The sequence below is a fragment of the Punica granatum genome, chromosome 2 (assembly GCF_007655135.1).
Source record: "Punica granatum isolate Tunisia-2019 chromosome 2, ASM765513v2, whole genome shotgun sequence".
Taxonomy (NCBI): Eukaryota; Viridiplantae; Streptophyta; class Magnoliopsida; order Myrtales; family Lythraceae; genus Punica; species Punica granatum.
Genome location: NC_045128.1, coordinates 23,480,599 through 23,505,199, shown reverse-complemented (window position 1 = coordinate 23,505,199; position 24,601 = coordinate 23,480,599). Strand labels below are relative to the sequence as shown.

Sequence of the window (24,601 nt, the reverse complement as noted above, 5' to 3'; positions counted from 1 at the left end):
AGCATTCATGACTTTCGAAAATAAGGGATTTTTCTAATTTAACGCCGGTTTTACAATTTTCGGACAAAATACCCTACGGGACATCTTTTGATTTCTTGTGCATCAATGTCAATTTTCAAAATCCGAAAAAAATAATAATTCAAACGCGGATGAGGGCTTTTGACCGTTGCTTTTCTTTCCTTCTTCATTCTTCTTCCCGCCCGCTTCTTCTTGTCTTTTCTTTCCTTTCTTTTTCTTTTTTTTTTCCTTTCCTGCTCTGCTCTTCCTGACCGAATCTGCAAACCTTCTCCTCCCTTTCTCCATCCCTTTCTGCAACCCCTCCTTCCTTTCATCTTTCGTTTTCTCTGCAACACGCGACCCTCATGCCTTCCTTTTTCACGTTCCCAGCTTCTGTTGCCTTCTATTTCCCCATCCTTTCCTTCTTTTCTTTTTCTTTCTTCAGCTAGCTCTGCAGCTCGCCCCCTCTCTTGCCGATGGGCAATTTGAACTGAGCCCTGACATGCTGATCGAGGCCAGCTTTTTTTTTTTTTTCCTCTCATCTTTTCTTTTCCATTTACCTCTTTTCTTCCTTGCCTGCAACTGACCGAACTTGCCATTTTCCTTTTTTCTCCTTTTCTTTCTTTCTTCTCCTCCTCCTGCACCCCGACTTGTCAACATCTCAACCTCCTCGTCCGCGTCTTCTTTTTCTTCCTCTTCTCACACCACTCCTGCGACCGGAGCTGCCCATGCCACCTTCTTCTCTCCTAGGATCCCTAGCAGCAACCAGAGCAAGCAACCTGCCCCTACCTCCTGTCACTTCTTTCTCCTCTGCCGCACGACATCTCCCATCACCCTATGCAACTCTTTTCCTCTGCTGGTTTAATCATGATGGAAAATAACCGCCTTTGAGCGGGCTCCCACGCTCTGACCCTCTGACCCCCTCTACCTCTCTGTCACAACCAGAACCAACCCCGACCTCTAGCAAAAAGCTCTCTCTCTCATTTCAGACTTCCTCGACTCCCTTCTGCCCAACTTCAGTTCCCATCCTCACCTCACAACTCCCTTCAACTGACATCTCACTCTCTCTCTCCCCCATTCCTCTCAATCCCCAGCTCGTCCTCACCACTCCAGCTCCTCTCCTCCCTCTCACCCTCAAACAACGACCTCGATCCTCAGCTCACTCACTGCCCACACACTGACCCCACGCTCCTCAGCCCTAACTCCTCCAGCACTGAAACAGCTCAACCGACCCGACTTCAAGCCCACTCTCTTGTTCTCACTCGGGTTTTACCCTCGGCCATTCGGTTCTAGGTGCAGGCGGGGCAGCCTGGCTCCTCTGACCTGCGAGTCACCTCCCATCGCGTACTAGGACGTTTCAGGGGCAAGGAGCCACCGCGCGAAGCCGCCTGAAGCTGCCCCCGTGTCTTCCTTTCTTTTCTGGTTTCCATTGTACTCTCACGAGTTTCTGTTCTTGTCCCGGCCAACACAGGTTCGAACCACCTCCAAGAGCCTTCGGAGAGCCTAAAGCCCCCTAGCCGACTTGGAGAAGCCGCCCGAACTGGCTAGCTCCCTCCTTCCGGGCGTTTTCCTCCAGTCGGGTTTGCCAGACCCGATTGGGCACTCGACCCGATCCGCATGACCCGACTTCTAGAAGCTTCATCTTCCTTCCTGAGGCTAGGTATAATGTTATTCCTACTTAAAAGGGGTTAAGACTTTTTAGTTTTTCGAGTTTCACGGGGAGATAAGGCGGAATATGACGGTTAATCGTTTAATTTTCATGGTGCGATCACGTAATGATATGTAATGCTCTTTGTATGATGGGAAAAGATTAAAGTTGGGGCAAAGGAGACCGCTAAGGGTCTGGGAGTGCCTTCATGACCCTATCGGGTCCAAAACGACCTCCTTTTCCGTGACATTAGTCGGTTCCCATATTTTCATGCTTTCGATATCATGAGTCAGTTCCGTTTTATCGATTCCGTGAATATCGTGTTTTATGCGTGCTTGCGTGTTTGTTTGCGTCTGTAAGATCATGGCGGCACCGACTTTATAAAATATGCGTTATTATCGTGCTTGATGTGTGAGTATGCGATAAATGACCTCCTTGTCTCGTTTAAAGTTTTATCTCGGATTGTGTGTAATCGTATCTTTCATTTTGGCATTAATGAGCTTATAAATTGTATGTTAAACGCGTTAGTTAAAATAATGTGCATGGATTTGGGTATTGGTGACCATCTCGGGCCCACGAGGGCCCAAGAGCGTGTTGGTTATCATCGACCGGGCGTTCTTCCCTTCGGGGACTCGCCTTGGTCTTCGTGTCACAAATCGCTTCGTAAACCCGTAGTATCCAAGGTATAGGAGAATAATCACTAAAATAATTTCACATACGGGGGAAAGGGACGTGTAACTTGGCTAAATAATTCACTCGGCTCTAAGCAAAATGCATTAATTGACGAATAATCGGTAACTGCGTCGATAATTTAAGAACGGGTGATCGTGCCTTTTCCCAACTCAAATTTCGCAAATTATTGAGGCACGTGATCAGATGTAGCATGGATATCCTAGGAAAACTCGCATGTCGTGACTTAGTTTTTGCTTGATTTCAGGCGACTCGGGTCGAGATACGAGAGTCCTAGGACTACTTCTGGGCAGACCGATCATTCCTTTGGTTCCCTTGGGATTCTCACATACCCTAGGGGACCCCGGGGATCGGTCGACATTGGCTACTGGCCGAGGTGGCCCGCATTGCATAGTCTCACTTTTCTCAAAAATCATTTTCAATACAAGGGCAATATCATCTGTTTTTAATTTACCGACAACCCTAGGGTTAAGATAATCAAAACACCTCGGGTCATGGGTGGAGATAGGCAGCCAGTGCAGGCGCATGTTCATCTGCATTGCCCGCTTCACCCGACCGGAGTGTTTTCGTTATCCTAGCATAGCTCCGGGCACTTATAACGAGTTTATCTATAATAAAACGTGAAATTTGACTAATCATACATTCGACATAATTAAACACGGGCAATTAGGCTAAAAGGGTTAGATTTCAGGTTTTTTTAGGCGAAAACATGTCTTTGTCATAATATGCTAAGGTCGCATTGTCACCATGACAGAACAATTTTAAAGTAAACCCATGCATCTTTAGCCGAATTAGTACTGCACGCAAACATGTTTTTTTTTCATCCGTTTAGACTAGAAAATCTTCTACTAAGCAACCCCGGTACATAATTGGCTAATCACGTAAACTTGGCGCTTAATACACAATTTGTTTGTATTCATAAGTTTTTATCAATTTTTGTCTGTTTTTTTGTACTTTTTTTTTTCTATTTGTATATGCTTTTGTCTTTTTATCGCGGTTCAAACCCGAGCCCATATGATACGTCACGCACGGGGTCCAACGCCCCTTAACCATCGACCACGGGGTCCTACGCCTCATACACATCGAGCGCGCGCGACACGAGTGCAGAATGGGGTCTAGCTTCGAGTCATAATTTCACTTCGAGTAGTGTCTAAGTGGAAGACGACTCGGACTAGGTGCATGAATTGTGGCTTGACAATCGCCCGGGAGCTTGACCGGTCCCACAGATAGCTCAAGGGTCAACCGAACCTCTTATTCCCGTTGGTTCGTTCGGACCTGACCCCCGGCTCCCTGAGCCCGCGTCGCCTTAATTTATTTTTCGGTATTCAAACCCCGCGGTGAGCTCATTATTCCTCTCTAGGTAGAGTCGTCCTTATAGGTAACATGCAATCTTTTGGACCACAATCAAAAGTTACAGTGCTCAATCCAAGACTTGATAATAACTTCTCGGCCTCGTAAAAGTTCTTAAGAATGTCGTCATTAATCGGAAAACAACTGTATATCATGGCTAGAAGCTTATTTATCACACCTTGGGCCATATTGTAATCACTTTCGATGCTCAGTAATCTAGCGGTAAAATTCATTGCAGAGTTAAGTTCCTTCAAATTTGGCTCTTCATCGACAACAGACATCAGAGATCCTAAATGCGTTTCATGCCCATAATCCATGTCTTTGTACCTATCGAATGGATTCTCATCAATCCCAATTGCATTTGAATCCTCTACTACTCTAGTAGAACTAGAAGTCGCATAAGGATCGACTTCCCCATGATTAGTCCAATACCAAAGGTTAGGCTTAAAACCGTATCAATACAAATATTCTTGAACCTTAACAAGTGGTAAATAATACCATTTCTTCCAGCACTTTGAGCATGTACATTGAATTTTCTCGCTTATGCAATTTGGTAAACTAGAAGGTGCACCAAGAATGTCTTCAACCCATCAATAAACTCTTGCCTAATTCCTCCACGATTCAGATTATTCCTATTGTACATCCATTCCTGATGTGGATGGATATTCATTTAATTACATTGATAAAAAAATACAAACAATAGACATCACATCAATTAATTAATCTATCACATAAGCATAAACGATAACTAATATTCACAACTCCTTATTACGCTGCAACAAACAATACAAACATAACCAAATCCATAATGGGAAGGCTTAACCGCTTCCCCAAATCCCGTCCTCCTTCTCCACAATTCTAAAATGGAGACTAATCTAGGGTCATATAAAATCAATCTAAAGATTAAAGTTTTAACTACAAATTAACATTAATTATATATATAAATGTAATTATTCGACTATACCTTTATTGCGGCTAAGCAACAAGTGTAAGAGATCGGACTCCATTAGAAGATCGAACCTATACAACAAACAACATTATAATTAGGCAATTTTACATGTGTACATATATATATATATATTCCTATTAATTAGATTCTAATTTTCATCAAATGAACTTATAATTTTTCTTCAAATTCAATAGATTTGCAATTAAATTAATAATTTCTAATTTTCATCATATATTATAATTATATTTTTTTTTGTGAAATTAAATCATCATCGAATTTTTAATTACATATCCTAATTTTCACAAACATAAGTAACAACTCCGTAATTTTCATTAAATAATTCATAATTACATTCTAATTACATTTGCTACGCGGATTAAATTTTAATAAAATAATATTATATTACATTGATCTAATTACATTTTTTATGTAACAATGTAATTTTCATTAAATAAACTATAATTACATTCTAATTTCTGAACTAATTGTACGCAATCTAATTAATTACAACATTTGCTATATGAAATTAATTCAAGAATTATTTTTTATAAAATTATAAATTCAGAAAAACATTTAAAAAAATTGAAATTAACTATTATAAATTAACAAAATTGATATGTAATTTCAAAATAATTACAGATCCGGGGCGGCCGACTCAATGTCGGGGAGAGTATAATCTTGGCGTGGCGATGAGCAAGGGTGGCGGTCGCGGCGGAGGTGGAGCTGGGTGCACCTCCGGCCCTTGCTCAGATTGTGGCTAACTTGGGAGCCAGCTAGAGCTGGAGCTGGAGCTGGGGCTACGTGGCATCGGGGACGGCGCTGGAGCTGGAGTTGGAGCTAGGTGAGTGGCGGTTGGAGCTGGAGCTGGCTTCTATCGACTGAGGAAGGCTGGGACTGTGGGGCCGAATTGAGCTGGATAGGGGGCGCGGGCTAGCTGGAGCTCTTGGCGGGAGCTGGAAGCCGCTTGGGGGCACTGTGCATGCGTTGGGGCTGGGTGGAGAGAGCTGGAGACGACTGGATCGGAGGTTTGGTGGCCTACCACGCAGGGAGATCAATGCCAAGTTGGACTACGATGCAAGTCGGGACGGAGGGAGATGCGAGAGGGTGTAGTGAGAGGGAGAGATGGCGAGTTGAGAGTATAGAGAGTGGAAGCTGCAGAGAGAGAGAATGGAGAAGAAAGGTAGCTGCCGGTCAAACGCGGGTCAAAATTTTTTTTCCCTAACAGCTTTCTGATGGAATAAACCATTGGAAAGTGTCGACGGTTTTCCGACGGGACCATTCTGTTGGAAATTTTCATTGGAAAACCCAAAATTTCTAGCAGTGATATTTGATATGTTTGAGATCTTCTTTTCAATAATAGTAGAGTTATTAGGGGCAATTTAGTATAATCTATAAAATAACTACCAAATGGACACCGGTTATTTTCTTTAGTATAGGTAATTTAATTTTATTGATCTCTTTAATTTATAATGTTTTACTTATTAATCAATGATCAAAACTTAATTAAGCTAGCAAATGTATGTGATCTAATAGCTATATTCATTATAACTAGTAGTGTATAAGTAGAATGCATACATTCTCGTAAGATATATTTACGTGCAATGCGTGTGCCTTCTCACTAGCATATGTATGCTTATAACTATGACTCCACCCACTTAAACCCCTTGGAGTGCGTTTGGTACGCAGGAATCTATCTATATTCCTAGGAATGTGATTTATTTCCTTGAGCCAAAAAATCCCCATATTTGGTTGCACCACTTTCCCACTCGAATGGTAATCCACATTCCCACTTGGATGGTAACCCACATTCTCACAAGGGGCGGGAAAGTAGATTTCCACCAGCAAGTGGCAATCTTCACACGGGAAAATTATGAAACTACTATGTTCTTCTTCCTTCCCTCCTCCCTACGACTGCTAGATGTCGCCAGAATTTGGGAAGAAGTGGCAGTGGCCTTCATAGCCGCGGCCCATGAAGCTCCGTCCAAACACAGCAAATTAGATTCCTAGTAATTTAAGAGGTGGGAATTTAAGTGGTGGTAATGTGCATTGCTGGGAATATGATTACTAGCAATCCACCAAACGCCACCCCTGGAGTTTGGCTTGATGGCAAGAGGGAGTTTAAATATCCCTTTGTCCTGAGATCGAAACTCCTTGGGGCCACCCCCCATGGTTTGGCCAGTTGACCCTGCCTTGTGCACTTGTGGTGGGTGGGCACATGCTTGTGGAGATTAGTCGGATAAAGTCTGAAAACCCTGGTCTTAAAAAAGAAAAAAGAAAAAAAGACTCCCCCCGCTTGAATCCTAACTTGAACGTATGACATATTATTGTCTTTCTATAAAGTAACATACACCTTATTAGAAAGCAAATTAGGCAATTATTTAAGAAGATGATTTTTTTAAAATATTTTAAACATCGAATATATCAATTTCCTGAGCATCTTTTCTCCCTAAATAGCTTATTTAAACGGAGATCCAGATATTATCCAGTTAAAAAAAGGAGAATTATCCAAAAAATGGGGGATTTCGCCTTCAGCCAGGGAAAAGAAAAAACCTGACAAGACGAAAAGTTTGCTTATGTAAGGAAAAAACAAATAAGAGCAAACTCCTAGTTTTCTGTTTTGATTTCCTTCAACATTTAAACCAAACTTATAAATCTACATGGTTATCTGCTTGCCATCTCTGTCTTCTCCTGCAACAATTCCATCAGCGTAGATTTTGTCAGGAGCAAACCAATATAGTATATGATGATACATTTTCTTTTTTCCTCTAGACCACAAAGTGCCCTCGGCAATTGGCCAAGACTAATTCCCATTTAGACTTTTGCTTGACCCCGGCCATGTGGTGTTTCCGATGAGTTTCAAATGTATTTATTGATTAAGCTGTGCTCTCGAAAGAAAATGGCCGCAGATCAGAAATTAAGGACTTACATACACAGCACTCCCTTTGACAATTCAATAACAAATGCAGGAGTACACACACACACACGCGCATCACGTACTGTATTAAAGCTTATGTTTGAAGGATGATTCTTTAATTAATGTAAAGCTCTCTGCACATAAAAAAAGTCAGGCAATTCATAAATATATTTTTGTAATGAAATATATATATATATATATATGTAATTCACAAAAATTGTATTCTTATCCAGATGAAAATTAAAGCAGCTCCCCATAATTCCAAAAATTGAGAGAACTTAAACTAAGAAACTTATAATTTTCCGGGTTTAGCAAATATAAAGTTCGATAATATTCCTGTGTGCTCTCTATCACACAACGTAGCTAGTTACATGGCTTTCGAGTATCTGTATGTCTAATGCACGCGTACCGTGTCTACGTAAAACATATCATACATATGTATCTGTACATGAAACCGATCAATACAAAATCACCTTATAAGCTCTCTTCGTAACTGTATGCTCTATCTATATATGTGTCTGATTACGCCAACTTTGCCTAATATAACTCCGGGGGGGTGTTTGTATATATATAGCAGTTCATAATCTTCTCGATCGGTGTATATATATATATATATATATATATCTTCTCATCAGGGGAGCTGATCTGCAATACTTCTCATGACCCTAACCTGGGTCTCAAGGCACTGAACAAAATGAGCCGTCTCCTCCAGAAGGCCACAAAGATCCATCGACTCGCCACCAGGCACGAGCCGCTGTAGCTCAACGACTCCAGGGCACGGCCCCTCCAATTGCCGCTTCTTCGCGGCGAACCTCTTAGTCACCGTCTTTGATCTCTTCCGCTTCATTCCTAAGCATCTCAGACTACTCCTCGCCGATAATGATATTGACGATCTATGGCCGATCCTTTTCCCAGCAGAGAGCTTCAGAATGAGGGCCCGGCTCCACACCCTTCTTGAGCCCACAGCTCGAGCCATGGAAGAGTACGCCGCGAGCTTTATCAGCTGGGTGCGTCTTCGGATCTCCAAGGACGAAGATGACGGCAAGGAAGAAGAATGACCCAGAGGCGTAGATTTCTTTATCTTCATGAGGTTTTTGAGGAATCTGAGAGCAAACCTTGTTCTTAGTGGGGGTGATGAACTTGAAGTGATAATCTCTCTCCTTGATGCAGTCATTGAAGAAGGGGATGGGTGGGAGAAGAGGGAAGTATTAGGGTTTTCAGTTGAGGAATATATATATATATATATATATATATATATATATATTTCTTTCTTGGGAACTGAGGAAGCTTTGGCGGGTTGGTGAGGTGTGTTGTATTCGGATTTGCTTCTGACACAAAAGAGAGACAGGGCATTCCCTTCCTCTCCCTACATCAAAGGACAAAAGGCAAACTTCAGTTCTCTGACACAAATTAAGGTTTATAGAGAGAGAGAGAGAGAGAGAGAGAGAGAGAGAGAGAGAGAGAGAGAGAGAGAGAGAGAGACAGATGGGGAGGGAGACATGGATGGATATTAAAGGTGATGGCATAGAGAGAAAGCGAGAGGGAGAAGGATGGAAGGATATTATGGATTAGAAGGGGATAGAAATTGGATGGCCAAAGAGGATTTAGACTTTGGAAGCAAGAGTTCTTTCTTTCCTCTCTTCTTTCATTTTCTTTTAATTATTTTTCGTTTAATTTATTAGTGAAATCACATGTATTCTCATTTTAATAGCTAACAATAGATGTCAGCTTGACACTTATCACGAGATACCTCTAGTAAGGTTCGAATTGCTGCACTGCAGTTGAAATTCACGTATTGAGAACTCAATTTGCTGGTTAACCACAATCTCGTAATTTTTATGAAGAGAATTTATTTTATGATGTTGTCATAACTCTATTAGTTATCATATTTCATTGGGCATCATGTGTCGATACCCATTTGAGAGCTTGAAAGGCACGCCATAATAGACTATACCCAAAGTGGTAATATTATCAATATGTATGTACTCCTTTTGATCAATATGTATGTATATGTATGTCCTTTTGTATATGCAAAAGGATATCCAAGCTCCCACCACAAAATGTTAAAAACCACAAAATGTTAAAAAGAACATCTACTCTTGTTCTGGAAAAATACAACTAAAACCACAATAAAAATATAATATTTAAAAAGATTTGTTTAGTACAATGACTAATATCCATGTATCGAAATTAAAAGATCGATCTTGAATTACATTTTTATCAGTGAGTCTTTTCGGGCTATTTCGCATTCCTTTTTACTATGTTTTGTTACATGAATTCTCTTTCTAATCTGAACAAATCACATTTAGTTTGGTTTTTGAAAGTATTTTCGATCGAAATTTTATAAGTATTAAAAAAATCTCATTTTTTTTCCTTATAAACATGCTAGTGTACCAAACATATACGTGTATTCAGTAGCTTCTTGTATTATGAGGGTCAATTCTTGTCATGCAGAGGCAAAGCATTATATGCAGAATCCATGATAATAGCAAAAAGTTTGTTGACAATTGGCACTATCGAGACGAAAGGTAAAACATGCACCAATGATAGCATAAATAGCACAGTTATGATTTCGCAACCTCTTATGTTGGTGTTGGGTTCCTAAAAGGAGTGAATTGAGGTGTTTATTACTATGATATATAATAAGTCGAATTCCTCCGGCACCGTTATTTTAGGTGGTACAATCATCAGACGAATCGTGAAGATATCTAAAATTGAATTTACAAGTTTCTGACGTAGTTGTGATCCCAGAATTAGCAAGCATGTCACAATAATGCAATATAAATCGGCCAGTCGTCTACCATTAATTGAATAGTACAAACAAGCCATCGCATTGATCATGCCTCTTCACATCGCTATATAATCGATCATCAACCATTTATAGACTTTTTTACTCTACTGGAAGTTATGGAAGTTCTGATGTAATCGTCCATGTTCGAGACAACTATACTTGAAGATTATCTAAATAACGTCTATAGGAACAAAAGTTGATAGGAATAGTGATTCTTTTTCATCATAATGTAAGGAGGCTGGTTAATCCAGTAAGGAATAATATGGAGTTTGGGCAATCGCATCAATGAAAATCAAATTCCTCTTTTTTTTGACAAGTGAAAATGAAATTCTTCAGAACCTCTTATACCTAGGTAAAGATGAATATCACAGTACTAAATTCTTTTAAAAAGCTTTCTCAATGGTGATTTTTTTGGTAAATAAAGACATATACTCGCTTAACGAAAGTTTTGCTTTTTTAAATCAAATGTTCATTTCATTCGTTAGTAACGAGAGGAGTCTATGAACAATATGCTTATTAATTGCCAATTTTGGAAATTGGGGAAGCCAGACACCCAATACGACACCAGAAATAACAAACAAATAAAGTCGCTTGGCGATAAACTATGCAAAAATTATAATATATGATATACGATACTAGTTATCACAGTGCGTTGCGGTCATCTAATGAAAATAAGTGAAGTTTTAGTAGTGAAGGGCTATTGAAAATAAAGAAATGAAAATAATGTCGATCGACTCAGATGGTTCAATACATATATTTTTTTCAAATAAATTTTTAAATTTGATATTATGAATAAAAAAAATTCACAATTATGAGAATGTTATGATCTTATACTTACTGAAATCTAGACTAGGTGAAGAATTGGTGGACTTTCTGATCCGAGGGTTGGAAATCGAATAAAAAAAGGAAAGGGTATTTAGTTTTACGTTTATTAAACTTTCCTTTTCAAGGAAGAGAGAGTTGGAGAAGTGGGTTGGTGGACCCACATAGGGCCAACTACCACATGATAGCACATGGCTCAGTCACCCACTTGTCTGATGGAACCTTTCTTTCTCTCTCTCTCTATTTTCTAATCGTAATCTAATCACTTTGATTACTTCCTCCCAAATTATGCTTCGTGTCTTTGAGTTAGGTTTAATCTTTTCCACAAAGTCACATTATGCGCCCACTTGCATAATTTCTCCTTTATGGATAGGCTTTTCCCTAATAGAAATGTCTTAATTGATTAGATCTCTATGTTAATTAGGTATATATAGCGGTGCTACGGTCGATAGATCCCAGAATTGATGTCTGCCTGGCTTCAAATTACTAGTGATTAAGCCACCATCTGCATGGACACAACTCTTATTATCTGTCAAAGCGATTGACGGAATCGTGCTTTCTCGACTTTCTAATAAGAAAGCGACTACCTATATATAGATAGGGAGCTAGTGCATGTGTCGACACGTCCCATAGAATGTTCAAAATGTAAATTATGAGGTCTTGCTCAATATGCCGACATCAGTTAAAGTCTTTCAGCAAATAAACACCAGTTATAGTCTGACCATGTCTTTTAGCTTATTATTGTCCCTATATATTTTTTTAGTGTAAATCATAGTATCCGAAAACACAATTGGACCCCGACTAATCCAATCGAGTCGGGTCGCTATATGTTTTAGTAATTGAATAATAAAAGATATATAATATGTATATATGTTTTATATAACTCCACTTTTTATAGCTGAAATGCATTTTTCTAAGCATATGCCAAAATGATAATTCAGTTACTTTTCACGAAATATTAATTTTAGACAATGAGAGTTTAGATACACAGAAAGATAAACGTGCAAGGCCATGAATTAAACTCCCGGGAATAAACAACTTTATTAGAATGATAAACTCAGAAGATAATATAATAAGATTCGATCGCCTATTTATAGGCTCATAAAATGATTACAGAAAATAAATAAACCCGAACATATCGGATCAAATCACAAATGATAATTACCTAATTTACCAAATAAGATATTAGCAAATCAGCATTTTCTTGAATATCAAATCTAATCTCTAACACGCCCTCTTAAGATGAATATGAACAGAACAAACATCTTGCACATAATTTAGTGTTTCGGTTTTTTCATTTGATTAATCAAGCAACGACTTTCGTATTCTAGAACCAAAATTTGTAGTTACAAAGGAAATAAATTTGTTTTACTCCAATAAATGCTCTTTGTTCTTTTCTTTCTGACGGAGGTAATTTACCTGATTAATGCATGCGTTTGAGAAATCTCGACTTGGACTGACTATGGTAGATTTGTCTTGATTAACCTGCTCTAAGGTACCGCAAATGTCTAATCTTAAGGTACTTTGAGATGCCACAACCATTTAGTTTAGAAGGTTGTGGTCATCTCAAAGTCTTATGTGGTATGAGAGCACAAGTCCAATTTGTCCCTCATTTTATAAGTTCCACGCAATGGGTCTTTAAAAGTATCTCTAGCTGTGTTGGCTCATAACGACTAATACTTTCCACCATTAATAAAGGGTGTAGTGCAATAGAACACTCCGTAACTTAAGAACTAAGAGATTTTATATTTGATTTTCGTCAGAGAGACTGCATGCACCCCTTTATTTAGTTTTATATTTTTTCATATTAGACTCGTCGTCCTCTTTTATAACCGAAAAGCTAATCCTACCCATGCTTGAGGAAGAGTATTAAATGATAAATAATTAAATCATATCGTATTTAACAGGATGAAAACTTTTTAAATAAGGCGAATTTGTAGCCTCAAAATCTTATAAATTTAAAAAAGCCACCCATTTTTCAAGAAGCATTGGAAAATACAATACATAGTAGAACTTGCCCTAATTAATTACACGACGGTCCTATCTGCAGGATTTTATTTTCCCCCCTCCATTATAAAGGAGACTCTTGGACACGGGAATAGGGGTTAAGCTCTTGGAGAAAGGAAGGAGTACTATAAGTAATTGGATGGAATCGAATCTAAAATTGTAGGATATTCGTCGAAGTGCGAGTGTTATCTCGTTAAAAAAAAATGTTTCTTATTTGATAGGACGAAGTTGAATTTAAAAGACTCTATACACCCAAGAAGTATCTGATGAGAAGTAGCTCTATTATAGAGCTTCTATACACATTATTAATAAAAGACTCCGTCATATTGTATGTGAGAGCTTGCTAATTTCTTGAGAGCTCAGCTTATTCGTTTGGAGATTTTTGAGGGAATCATGTGTGGTCTGCCATATGTATTCATTAAAAAAAAAAAAGGTTCTGGTATATGTAACTTGCATGGTTTGAACCAACTCATAGAGGATTAGATTGGGACTGGCAACATGAAAAATAGACTAAATTCTTTTCATAAAAAAAAGCTGATTAAGAAAAAAATTACAACATCTAAATTTATTAATGTCAAGGACTAAAAGGGATGGTCGACGGCGAGATGGGGGGACATCTGAAAAGCAACCTATTAACCTATAAATAGCTTACTAATCCATAAAAAAAAGTAACAAAAGAAAATAATTTTATTTTTTTTGCAGTGTGAACCATGGTGACTAAAGGCATGTATTACGTGATGGCAAGTGAGAAAAGACCACATGTCGTCAAATGAAGGCAGATGTGGGTTGAAGCTATGTGCTCAATCACTTATAGGTTTAATGAAATTTTACATGATAGCAGAGCGGGTTACGCTTCCGCGTGCCTGTATGAGCTCACACCAGGCCTAGCTTAAAGTTTAAGAGCAGTCAAAAAGTGTGTCTCGTGTCAGTCCACTGAGCACGGAAAAGGAGCTCGACTTGTGGTTAGTTATTGAGGACGGGTGTTTAAACGCACATGGCATGTGAATTCAAGTGAGAAAAAACCACCCGTTACTACGTGAGGCAGGTGTTGAGAGTTTATATACCACATGAAAAATTAAAGACTTATAAGAGATTGGATACCACAATCTATTAGCTCGAGTTTTTAGGTTGGAGATGAACCCAATCACTTATAGACCTAGTGAAAATTTTACACTTGGTATTCGGAAGTCCAATTAGGTCTCGACTAATCCAGTCGAGATGGGTTAGCCTTCAAAGGGATAAAGTTTTCCTAGCATGGATTTTTTCCGTTTATGAGGCTCGAACTCGAGATCTTACTTAAGAGCAACAAGCGTTGAATTATTTGAACCAATTCAAATTGGTTAAAAAAAATTACTTTCTTTCCAATTAATTCTATCTTTGCTTCTCCTTTTCTTTTGTTTTATTTTTTTGGAGAGTCCAGACTTCACTTGACTAATCCCGGCTCCGTGAATCCCAATGGTACACAGAGCCGATAATCACGCCAAATGCGCTCTAGTGGCTCCAAGGGGTTTTGAGCCCGAGATCAGGTAGATACATGAGCTTCGCCTTAATCGCTAGGCCAAACACCTTGGAATTATCTTTGCTTGTACCTACTATTCTACATCGAATCCTTAAGACCATCCCCAGCAAGGGTTTATGTTCAAAGTCTCCGAAGTAGGCATAGCTCTGCCACATAGGCACCATATCATTCAGAGAAACCCAATAAAAAGAGAGACTTACCTCTCCAACAAGAGTCCCTATTTTTAGGTCTTTGATGAGGGCCCACACACATATTATATTAATTAAATGAATATAGCTAATATTAATATTAATTAGACATAAATAAAAATTATTTAAATTAATATGCATTAATAAAAATTAATTATATTAATTAAAAATCATTACAAGAAAATAAATTACATGACGAATTTGCAAAAAAAAAAACATGACAAACAATAATTTAGCCGTTAATTTCGCGGTTATTGTGAAATTGCTGCATATGTTCCACCAAGGCCGCTTGTAGTTGTTGATACTTTTCTCTATCCTGAAGTCTTATATGATTTTGGATATATTCCTCATTTGGAGCAAAAATTTCCTCCCTTAGCTTCAGTAATGGTTCGCTGTTCGGCGTCTCATCATATGAGAAGTTCATGTTATACGTGTCCCTCTAATCCTCAACAATCATATTATGGATTATAACGCAAGCTCTCATAATCATTCCAAACTTCTCCATAGACCACGATATAGCAGGACCACGTATAATTTTGAAGTGAGATTGCGACGCTCTGAAAGCAAGCTTCATGCTCTTTCGTGGTCCTTCTTGATATTTAGCAAACAACCATGTCTTCTCTCCCTTTGGTGGGGGGATTGATTTGACGAATGTTGCCCACTCAGGGTATATACTATCCGTTAAATAATATCCCGTGATATAGTTATTGCCATTGACTGTGTAATTTATGTGGGGAGTGAGACCTTCATACACATCATCAAAGACTAGTGACCGGTCTTAAATGTTGATGTCATTGTTGGACCCGAAAACTCCAAAGAATGAATGCCATATCCTGAGGTCATGTGAAGCCATTGCTTAAAGTATCAAAGTTGGCCTCCTATGGTGACACCGGAACATACTGTGCCAAACTTTAGGGCAATTTTTCCATTCTTAGTGCATGCAATCAATGCTGCACATCATACCGGGGAAGCCGCGACCTTCTCCTATCCATAGTAGGCGTTGGACATCATCTGCATTTGGACTTAGCAAGTATTGTTCCTCGAAAACAGAGACGATGTCTGAGACAAACTTTTCCAAGCATTCAATTGTCGTGCTTTCTCCTATAAGGATATATTCGTCATTCAAGTTAGTTGCCATTCTGTATGCTAACATACGCATGGCTGCCATGCATTTTTGCAACGAGGATAAGCCTGCATTGCGTGCTGCATCGAACCTCTACTGGAAATATGGATCAAGATTTGAAAGGCTATTAACAATGCGAAGAACGCATGTTGTCGCATTCGGAATCTTTGATAGAATATCTCAGGAGGGTTCATTGGTTCATCAACGAAGTAGTCCCTCAGAAGACGATGGTGTCCTGCAATGCGATCTCTGTTTATTGTCCTCTTATGAGGTTTGGAGGAAGAGCTCTCCCCATACTTCCCTTGCTGGATATGTTTTCAAGGCAGCGCTCTTCTGTATCATCGAGCAACAACTCTTCCATCCAATCCAAGGGATCCCAAGAGAAGTTGTTTGGTTGATCATGGTTTCCGACCATGTTTAGAGGATGGATGATGGATAAGCGTTTTGAGACGATGTGAATTGGTACAGACGAGAGGATGTGAGTGAGTGCAAATGAGATTGAAAGCATTTTATATAGACGAATGGATTGAAACAACTATTTTCCAACGGCAATTTTCCAATTGCTATTTTCAAACGGCTACTTTCAAACGGCTATTTTGCAATGGCTATTTTCAAACGGCCACTTTCCGACGGCTATTTTACAACAATTAGTTTTTAAAATTTGGATTAATTAATAATCGTCCATAAGACATGATATGACGAAATTTCAATTTCATTACATAGTTAATATTAGAAACATAAATTACAAGTGCATAGATAAAGCTGAAACATAAAATTACTAGTGCATAGCTAAAGTTGAAACATAAAATTACAAGTACTTTGCTAGAACTGATGCGAGCATCTTCTCTAAAATTCCTTTTCCTTCTGCTTCGCCAACATCTGCAATTTCCTTCTTCCTGAGCTCGAACTCCTTTTCCTTCATTGTCTTCAAATCCTCATATAGAGAAGCTTTCTCTATGCATTTGGATGTCACTGTTTGTACCGCCTCATCTAGATCGGGAGCTTTTTCTTTTGATTTTGATATGTTCTTTCTCTTTGCTGCTTCCATGCCTTGTCAACGAACTAGAGGGTCTAGATCCACACCTCTGACCATACTAGCATTATGAAGACTCCTCCATTTCAGTTCCCTACAGAGTATATTCAAAGCCAACTCCATAGTGAATTTTACCTTGTGCTTTTTCGAATATAGTGAATACGCCATCTGTAATACCTGGTCTTGATTTGATCCGCTTGGATGATGAAGATCAGCTGCTTCATAGAATCCAAGGAAACTTCCGCAGTCCTTGTTGATCTTCTACTAATGTTGCTTCAAGGCGTTGATTGATTTTTGACCGACGATTGCGTTTGTTTCGATGCAATAGTGGTGGATCTTGTCCGAATATGTACTAGCGTGTTGATCGTCGTCAACAACGGGATCTTTCCCAACATTTAGCCACCCACTAATTAGCAGTTGATAATCTTCCCACCGCCATTTACCACCAAAGGGGCTAATTGTCCCTTCGGCTTGATCATTGTCTTCATTGAGGTCGATACCCTTAAGGCCACCACTTGGAAATTCAGTGAAGGGTGAATTCGGTGTCGGTGTCGTGCGCGGGGATTGATCGAAGTTGACATTACTACTTCCAAATGCCGGAGAAGAATAACCCATATATTGAGAGGGTGAATTTGCATGTCCGTAAAGGTCGGTTATGGGACGGGATGGTATGAGAAAATACAGATGATTTGGGTGGTGAAAATTGGCAACTTGAAAATTGAGGGTTGAGAGTTTGGGGGATTTAGGGGATTTGGGCGAAAGTTCGGATTTTGCACATAATACACGAAAGCATTTGGATTTTGAAAAACTTGATTTGGATCCGACATTTTTTCGTGTTGAAGAAGAAGAAGAAGAAGGGGGGAGGAGGAGGAGGAGGAGGAGGAGGAGGAGGAGGAGTGTTAATTTAGGGGAAATTGAATTTTAATTCAAACGGGTACATATATGCAATAGTTTGCAATTTAAAAAAGATAGAAAAATTTCCCATTTGGTGCCGAAGGCTGCATTTTAAAAAAATTAAATGGAAAAGGCTGCCGCTTTGGTCTCAGTGCAGAGAGAAAGGTCCCTTTGCACAGAGACTCGACTTTGCGTGCGGAGCCTCCTCTAGCAGTCATGCACGTCTTGAGCGCTGCCACGTGGCGCGGAGATGCGCCTGAGCAGACCGCTGAAGGTGGTCTAATGTAAGAAGAGTTTGGAAAAAGGCCAATATAGTCTTTGGACCAGATTGAGGTAGATTAGTCTTAATACTAATATCTAAAGATAATTTGATCAATTTTATTTCTATTTTCGAGGCCTTCTTGGTCTTGGTCTTTGAATGCCTTGTAACGTCTTTCTAGGTCGATTCTGTCAAATAGTCATTTTGTCTCTTTCCATCAGTTACCGATATTTTCGAGGCCTTCTTGGTCTTGGTCTTTGAATGCCTTGTAACGTCTTTCTAGGTTGATTCTGTCAAATAGTCGTTTTGTCTCTTTCCATCAGTTACCGACTCATTAAGGTAGTACGATCCAATGAGGCATGAAAGATTTGGATAAAATAAGATGAACTTGCACATTAGAAATCCAATAATAATGACCCGAAATTTGATGAGAGTGATATTTAATCTCAAATTTGAGTAATTCCAGAAATTATTACATGCACAACCTAAAGTCAAACTTGCATATCTCGTAAGGTTGCAAGGTGTTTATGTAGGTCGTGAGGATTTATCGGTCAATTCTGAACACCTCTCATTATATAAAAAAACAAAAGAAGGGAAAAAAAAGACTAGTAGAGCTTTTTTCTATTTTATATTTTATATTTTTAATTTTTTACTTGAGATAATTCATACTGGAGCTTTCTTCAGTCCCTACATAAAACCGTCCTTTATATTGGCAAGACAATTATTTGCAGTGGAACTCACGTCACAAAGGAATTGATCTGACCGCGTGTATAGATGGAAGAAGAGAAAGAAAAGCAAGGCATTTAGAAAGATGATGCCTAAGTTAGAAGCAAATTATTTGAAACCTTACCGCAGTGGCTCCAATAAATTCAATCAACATCGATTCGAACTAGTGGAAAATTAACACAGATGTGGCTTGGTGTTGAATCACAGCAGCCATCGCTGGAGTGGCAAAGCCCCTGGAGGGAGGCATACGTTACTCATCGTGTGTCCCGACCTCTGCAGCCTCCCCCCTACACGCTGAAGCTCAAGCACTGCTCGCTGCTACCTCCTTTGCTCTCAATTCTGGTTGGTCGAAGATTTGGCTCGAAATTGATACTTTAGTCCTAATTAATGCTATCCTATCTCCCTGTTCTGTTCCTTGGGACATTAAGATCATTATCCTGTACATTAGGTAACTGCTTTCATTTTTCTCAGACTGGCGTCGTACTTGGGTTCCTCGATCCCATAACCCTCAAGCTCACGACCCATGTCAACTTTGTCTTAGGTCAAATTTTCGCTCCTTTTGTACATTTGAGGGTTACCCTTGTAACGATTCTCGGCTTTAATTGATTAATATTGATGATTACCCAGCAAAAAATAAATAAATAAATTCATTCAACATGGCTATGATAGACTGCGATGAAGTTTAACTTCTTTGGTGATGACGATCATCTATATCTAAGATTGGCCTTCTATTTTCTCTCCATCATTTACGTGCTTGTTTATTTTATTTATTTGACGATTTAAGTGTGCGTCTCGGTTTAATTATGTTCTGGTAATTCTTCCAGGTTGACAGTCCAAGTGAAGTCATTGACTGGAAATATTAAAAATTAGCAAACATACGAATTGAATTTACAAGTTGATTTATGGAAACTCCACTGAATCTATGCGAATTCTTGAATTCGATAACCATAGTGCTCTTTATTCCTAACTCAGGAGAAGAAATTACAAGAACCGAGTTTTTCTCGGGCCGTGCAAAGCTGAAAGAAACTCAAACCCAAAAATTTTGGCTCACGGGTCGAAACATAAACTGAGCCCTCAGGCCCAAATCTAGCTGAGCAAGCAGGAGCGAAATACGACTTCAGAGAAAGATCATGTATAAGAAAAGCAAGGCCCTCCAGCAGATACACTGCTCATAAAATGAATAACAAAAAACCAAAAAATAACGCGCGTGATCAGGAGGCCGGAACTCGGAGAAACCTGAAGCCCTGCGCAGACTCTCAAACCGCTTCTGAGCCCTTTCGTGGCTTCCTAGCTGAATCAGCGGGGTAGCATCAGGCTGGGTCATGTACCTTGAGGCTAAACTCAAATCTGGTGGTTCCGGCATCAGGGTGTTTATTATAATTGCCTGCCCTTTTTCGAGCAGCCCTTCATAGCAATTCTTCAGTTATTCTATGCAGAGCGCAGCTCATCATCCCAGTTATGTAAGGCATCCTGGAAAATGACATGAAGATAAGTTCAGCGTCTTTTCTTAGAGTCAATTGACGACATATTAGTCAGGAAACTCAAAGGGCAAATGTCCACGCACCTTCATCATAATTGCTTCTCTCTTTGGAAAATTGCTTTTCTCTTTGGGACACTCACGAACATATCTCCGCCAACGTGCTTGATACCTTAGAATCTGAAACAAGGTTTCATGTGCTTTTCTATTGGATTTTCTTCCAATAAGTAATTAAACGCAGAGTATGCATATCGCACAAAATATGCATAGAACGGCTTTATTATGAAAACGAATGCTCATCAGAAACAGAACCCGAGCAACCAATAAAGATTGATTCAAGCGGTTCGGCGTTTGTTTCCTTTAAATTAGGTTTTGAGTTCGAGTCTTATGAATGAATAAAATGTTTGATTGAGAGAGCTATAGAGCTGGATTAGTCGGGACTCGTTGGCCTTTCGGATACGAGGGCACACACCAAAAAAAGAAACAGAGCCCGAGCTTTATCATGACTACATTATCATTCATGAGTATAATATAGGCCATGTTTACCATGGGCCATGGGGAGTGCTGAAAATTCTGACACACTAGTCTTATTTATTTATTTATATATTCCGGATGCCTTTTGTGGACCAAATTCAAGATGGACAATTCAACCTCCGAGCCTTATCATGACTACATTATCATTCAGACACACCGGGATTGCCTTTTGCTGCCATCTGGCTTCATCCATTCAAATGCTTGCAATAAAGCACCACTTTGCTTAGACAATGCCTCTTAACGGGTCGAAACGGGAGTGTTCCCTTCCAACCTCCTCGGCACATACAAATATTAGTGATCATATGCTCAATAAATCGATACAGGCAGATGCAGATGTATGCTGTAGGCAGCATCAACGAGCAATCTAATGACCAAAGCGTGGTCTCAGATTATTATTATTTATTAGCATCAGTTTGTATATCGAGTAAAAGAATCCATACAAGATTATAAATGACTTCTCGAGTCCTGCCTCACGCACTCAGAGTCGGAGGCGGCGACAATCATACTCAGTATGAGCGGTGTAATCCCTGAAGAAGATGATCATTACAGCGATGCAAAGAGTCTTCACTAGAACAGAGGATGTCTCAGCCAATTTAGTCATGAGATAAGACTGTGCCGACAATCTAACAAGTCTCATCCTTCTATGCTTCACATATCCTTCCAGTGCCTCTTCGTACTTCCCCATCAATTCCTGATGCGGCCTGTCTGGACCAACCTCTCGGAGCTTTTGTGCCAAAAACTCAGTGAGAACTATGGCATCTTCTAGACTAGCAGACCCACCTTGTCCAATGAATGGGCTCATCGCGTGCAGTGCATCGCCTGCAACTGTAGTGGTTCCCTTCCTGTAGCTTTCCACCATCAGATCCCACGGAGCTCGGTATCTGTCAAACGACAACAAGTACATGATTAAGTTCTCTTAAATCATTTGGCAAGCGGTCATTCCATTGAAAACCTCTCATTAATGAGTACCTGAACCGCATGCAAGAGAGAGAGCTGCGGTCGCACTTCTCTATCATCTTTGTCACGTCCTCGGGGAAATCCTTGATTGACTCGAGGCTCGAGCTTTTCATCAAATCTTGGTTATTTGAAATCTTTAAATCTGCATATAAAAAAAACGAATGGCGACGCTGATCCAGTGCAGATGAAAATTTGAAATCCCCAGATCTTACTGACATATGAAGGAGCGTATGATAACCTTCTGGTGTCCAATGACGGGTTATGAACCAGTAGACAAGAGTATCATCCACTGGCACTCTCCCCAGCAAAACTTTCCCTCTTGTAGCAAGGAAAAACAAGTTCTCGAATCCGTGACCTTCTGGGTAGTTTGTGAAACCGCGGAAAGCTGATGAACCTGAAAAATTGGTAGGCCTCATTCCCAGATAGTCTAGGACAACTGAGTTCACCCCATCACATCCCACCAGAGCCTGTTGTATAGATTTCCCCAAGCAAATAACTCGGGATTAACTTTTTTGTGGAAGCATATGAAAAGAATTTTCAGGAATTTAACAATCGGACTAGACAAGGTTGTAGACTAGACAATCAACCTTGGCCTTGATGGTACTACCATCATTCAGATGAAGGATGGGACAGGAAGAAAAGGGATCAGATTTGATGAACTTGACATAGGACCCAAACCGGATCGACCCCGGTGGAAGGTCTCTAGCCAAAGCTTCAATGAGATCACTGCGTCTTATACACCGTGTTTCTCCCCTACTGTAAGATAGGTTCATGAGACAAATTAATGAGTCACTGGGGAGGGGATCACTATAACATATGAGTTGAAAAGCTCAGACTTCATTGTAATAGTGCACGCACCTTATTGGTGATCTCGTCTGCTGCATGCTCCAATCGAGATTAATACTGGCAAACCTGTTAAACCATCCACCAAAAATCCACCGGGTTATTCCAAAGTGACAAGAAACAGGACTCCATTTAAGATTATATTCCTATAGGGTACAAAAGAGTCGAGATAAGATGAGCCTTCGGTCAAATGACAGTGAAAATAACCTGAAAATTCATCAAGTACAGCATATATTACACAGATATATGTTATATGCCAAAGTTTAGTTTCCACCAACAAACCCTTCAATAGAAACAGCAGTTTGTCTGAGTGCAGAGGCGATCCCAAGATAATCCAGGGCATGCCACCCGTTGGTCCTGATGGTTATGGCTGCTCCGCTTGCACGTAAAGACTCAGATCTTTCGAGCACCAAACTGGCAATCCCTTTCCTGCACGCGCAAAAAGCATGTATGTACGTATGAGTGGAGTGAACCTGTATAGGAACGTATTACCGCAATGAATTAAGGAAAAGGCTTATCATAAAAATTGAAAGAAGGAGAATGAAAATTAAAGAGTCGGATAATGAGGACACCTATGAAGAGCAAGGGCTGTCGCAAGGCCACTAAGGCCCCCACCAACAATGACTATCTCCTCCATCTCTCCTCCTCCTCCTCCTCCTCCTCCTAAGGTCATAATGCCTAGCTCACTCGATCTAAATAAATAAACCATTCCAAGCATAGCGTAGTAGTGCACACAATCACAACAGACTTAGAGGTGGCATGTTTGATATTTAGTGGGACTAGCCGTGCCCCTTCATTAGTTATTTAGAATTGGGCAAATTACGTCATATATCCTATGGTTTCACCGTTTTTTCGAATATATCATATACTTTTAAAATTATCAAAAATATCTCATGGTTTATATTTTTTTCCAAATCTATCATGCCGTTATATCTTCCGTCAACATTTAATGGTCTTGCCACTGTGGCCCTTTACCCGAAATAGATTTGAGAAAAAAATTAAAACCATGGGATAGATTTGAGGAAAAAAATTAAAATCATAGGATATATTTGAAAAAAATTAAAACCGTGGGATAGATTTGGAGTATACTTACGTTTCATTAACGGAAACTATAGCGTCATGATAGATTTGGAAAAAAAATATAAATCATGAGATATTTTTGATAATTTTAAAAGTATAGGATATATTTGAAAAAAAGGTAAAATCATGGAATATATAAGGTAAAAATTACTTTAGAATTTGTCTATCATTGCACTAGGTCTTCGACCTCCTTTGTAATAAAAAAAAAATCCAACCAAGTAAGCTTTTAATATATATATATATATATATTGAGGATTGAATATTATGCGACTTGACTGCAGTGCTTCGATTTGACTTGATCAAACTTCAATAATTCATTCTGTCGCTTGTCTCTCTTTTTAAACGAGAATCGGATCAATTGATATTTAATATGCCAATGAACAACGCTAAGGTCAAAGTGCATATAGATATATATTTTCAGTAGATAGACGAGGCTAATGCCCAGAAAAATCAAAGATTACAGCTATGACCAAGCAAGACGTTGAAAGTTTATATTTCAACGTACCATCTTTAGTTTAATAATATATATGATATATATGTATATCTTCGTATATTTGTATTATTATGGATTTTACTAGCATGACAATGCGTCATGGTATACAGTTTTAGGGTAACGGTGCTATTGTCTAAAATTACCATAAACCTAGCGGTGTGTTTGAATTGTTAACACTCCCAATGGAAAACATCATGCCCCAAATATATGGTTTTCTAAAACAACTAAAAACATTTAAAATTTTTTAATAGTAAGCAATACAAAATAATTAAAAAAATTTATGTAGAAAATTATTCACTGAAAAATA

General features: G+C 39.2%; 2 protein-coding genes and 2 long non-coding RNA genes across 4 annotated transcripts; all 4 read right to left on the bottom strand.

Moving 5' to 3' along the window:
• Positions 1–4,425: 4,425 nt before the first annotated feature.
• On the bottom strand, positions 4,426–5,852 carry LOC116194407. Its single transcript, XR_004154428.1, has 2 exons — positions 5,272–5,852; positions 4,426–4,705 (listed from the first exon to the last, which is right to left on the bottom strand). It is a non-coding gene; the product is annotated as an uncharacterized LOC116194407 (long non-coding RNA).
• Positions 5,853–7,816: 1,964 nt separating this feature from the next.
• LOC116194406 (transcription factor IBH1-like) lies at positions 7,817–9,102 on the bottom strand. The gene has a single exon (XM_031523218.1). The coding sequence runs from the start codon at positions 8,720–8,722 to the stop codon at positions 8,180–8,182; it is 543 nt and encodes a 180-aa protein (XP_031379078.1). The 5' UTR covers positions 8,723–9,102; the 3' UTR covers positions 7,817–8,179.
• Positions 9,103–19,847: 10,745 nt separating this feature from the next.
• Positions 19,848–20,606, bottom strand: LOC116194405. The gene is made up of 2 exons (XR_004154426.1): positions 20,475–20,606; positions 19,848–20,380 (listed from the first exon to the last, which is right to left on the bottom strand). It is a non-coding gene; the product is annotated as an uncharacterized LOC116194405 (long non-coding RNA).
• Positions 20,607–21,286: 680 nt separating this feature from the next.
• LOC116194404 (monooxygenase 1-like) lies at positions 21,287–23,398 on the bottom strand. The gene is made up of 7 exons (XM_031523215.1): positions 23,294–23,398; positions 23,004–23,150; positions 22,737–22,790; positions 22,466–22,634; positions 22,117–22,345; positions 21,891–22,020; positions 21,287–21,802 (listed from the first exon to the last, which is right to left on the bottom strand). The coding sequence occupies exons 1-7, from the start codon at positions 23,392–23,394 to the stop codon at positions 21,400–21,402; spliced, it is 1,233 nt and encodes a 410-aa protein (XP_031379075.1). The 5' UTR covers positions 23,395–23,398; the 3' UTR covers positions 21,287–21,399.
• Positions 23,399–24,601: the final 1,203 nt, after the last annotated feature.

Excerpts from the sequence above, each read along its gene's own strand:
- LOC116194404 (XM_031523215.1), bottom strand. The coding sequence starts at position 23,394 with ATGACCTTAGGAGGAGGAGGAGGAGGAGGAGGAGAGATGGAGGAGATA. Across the intron at positions 23,151-23,293 it reads ACAGCCCTTGCTCTTCATAG|GAAAGGGATTGCCAGTTTGG; the intron begins GTGTCCTCATTA and ends TTGCGCGTGCAG. Across the intron at positions 22,791-23,003 it reads ACTGCTGTTTCTATTGAAGG|GTTTGCCAGTATTAATCTCG; the intron begins GTTTGTTGGTGG and ends ATGGTTTAACAG.
- LOC116194406 (XM_031523218.1), bottom strand. The coding sequence starts at position 8,722 with ATGACTGCATCAAGGAGAGAGATTATCACTTCAAGTTCATCACCCCCA.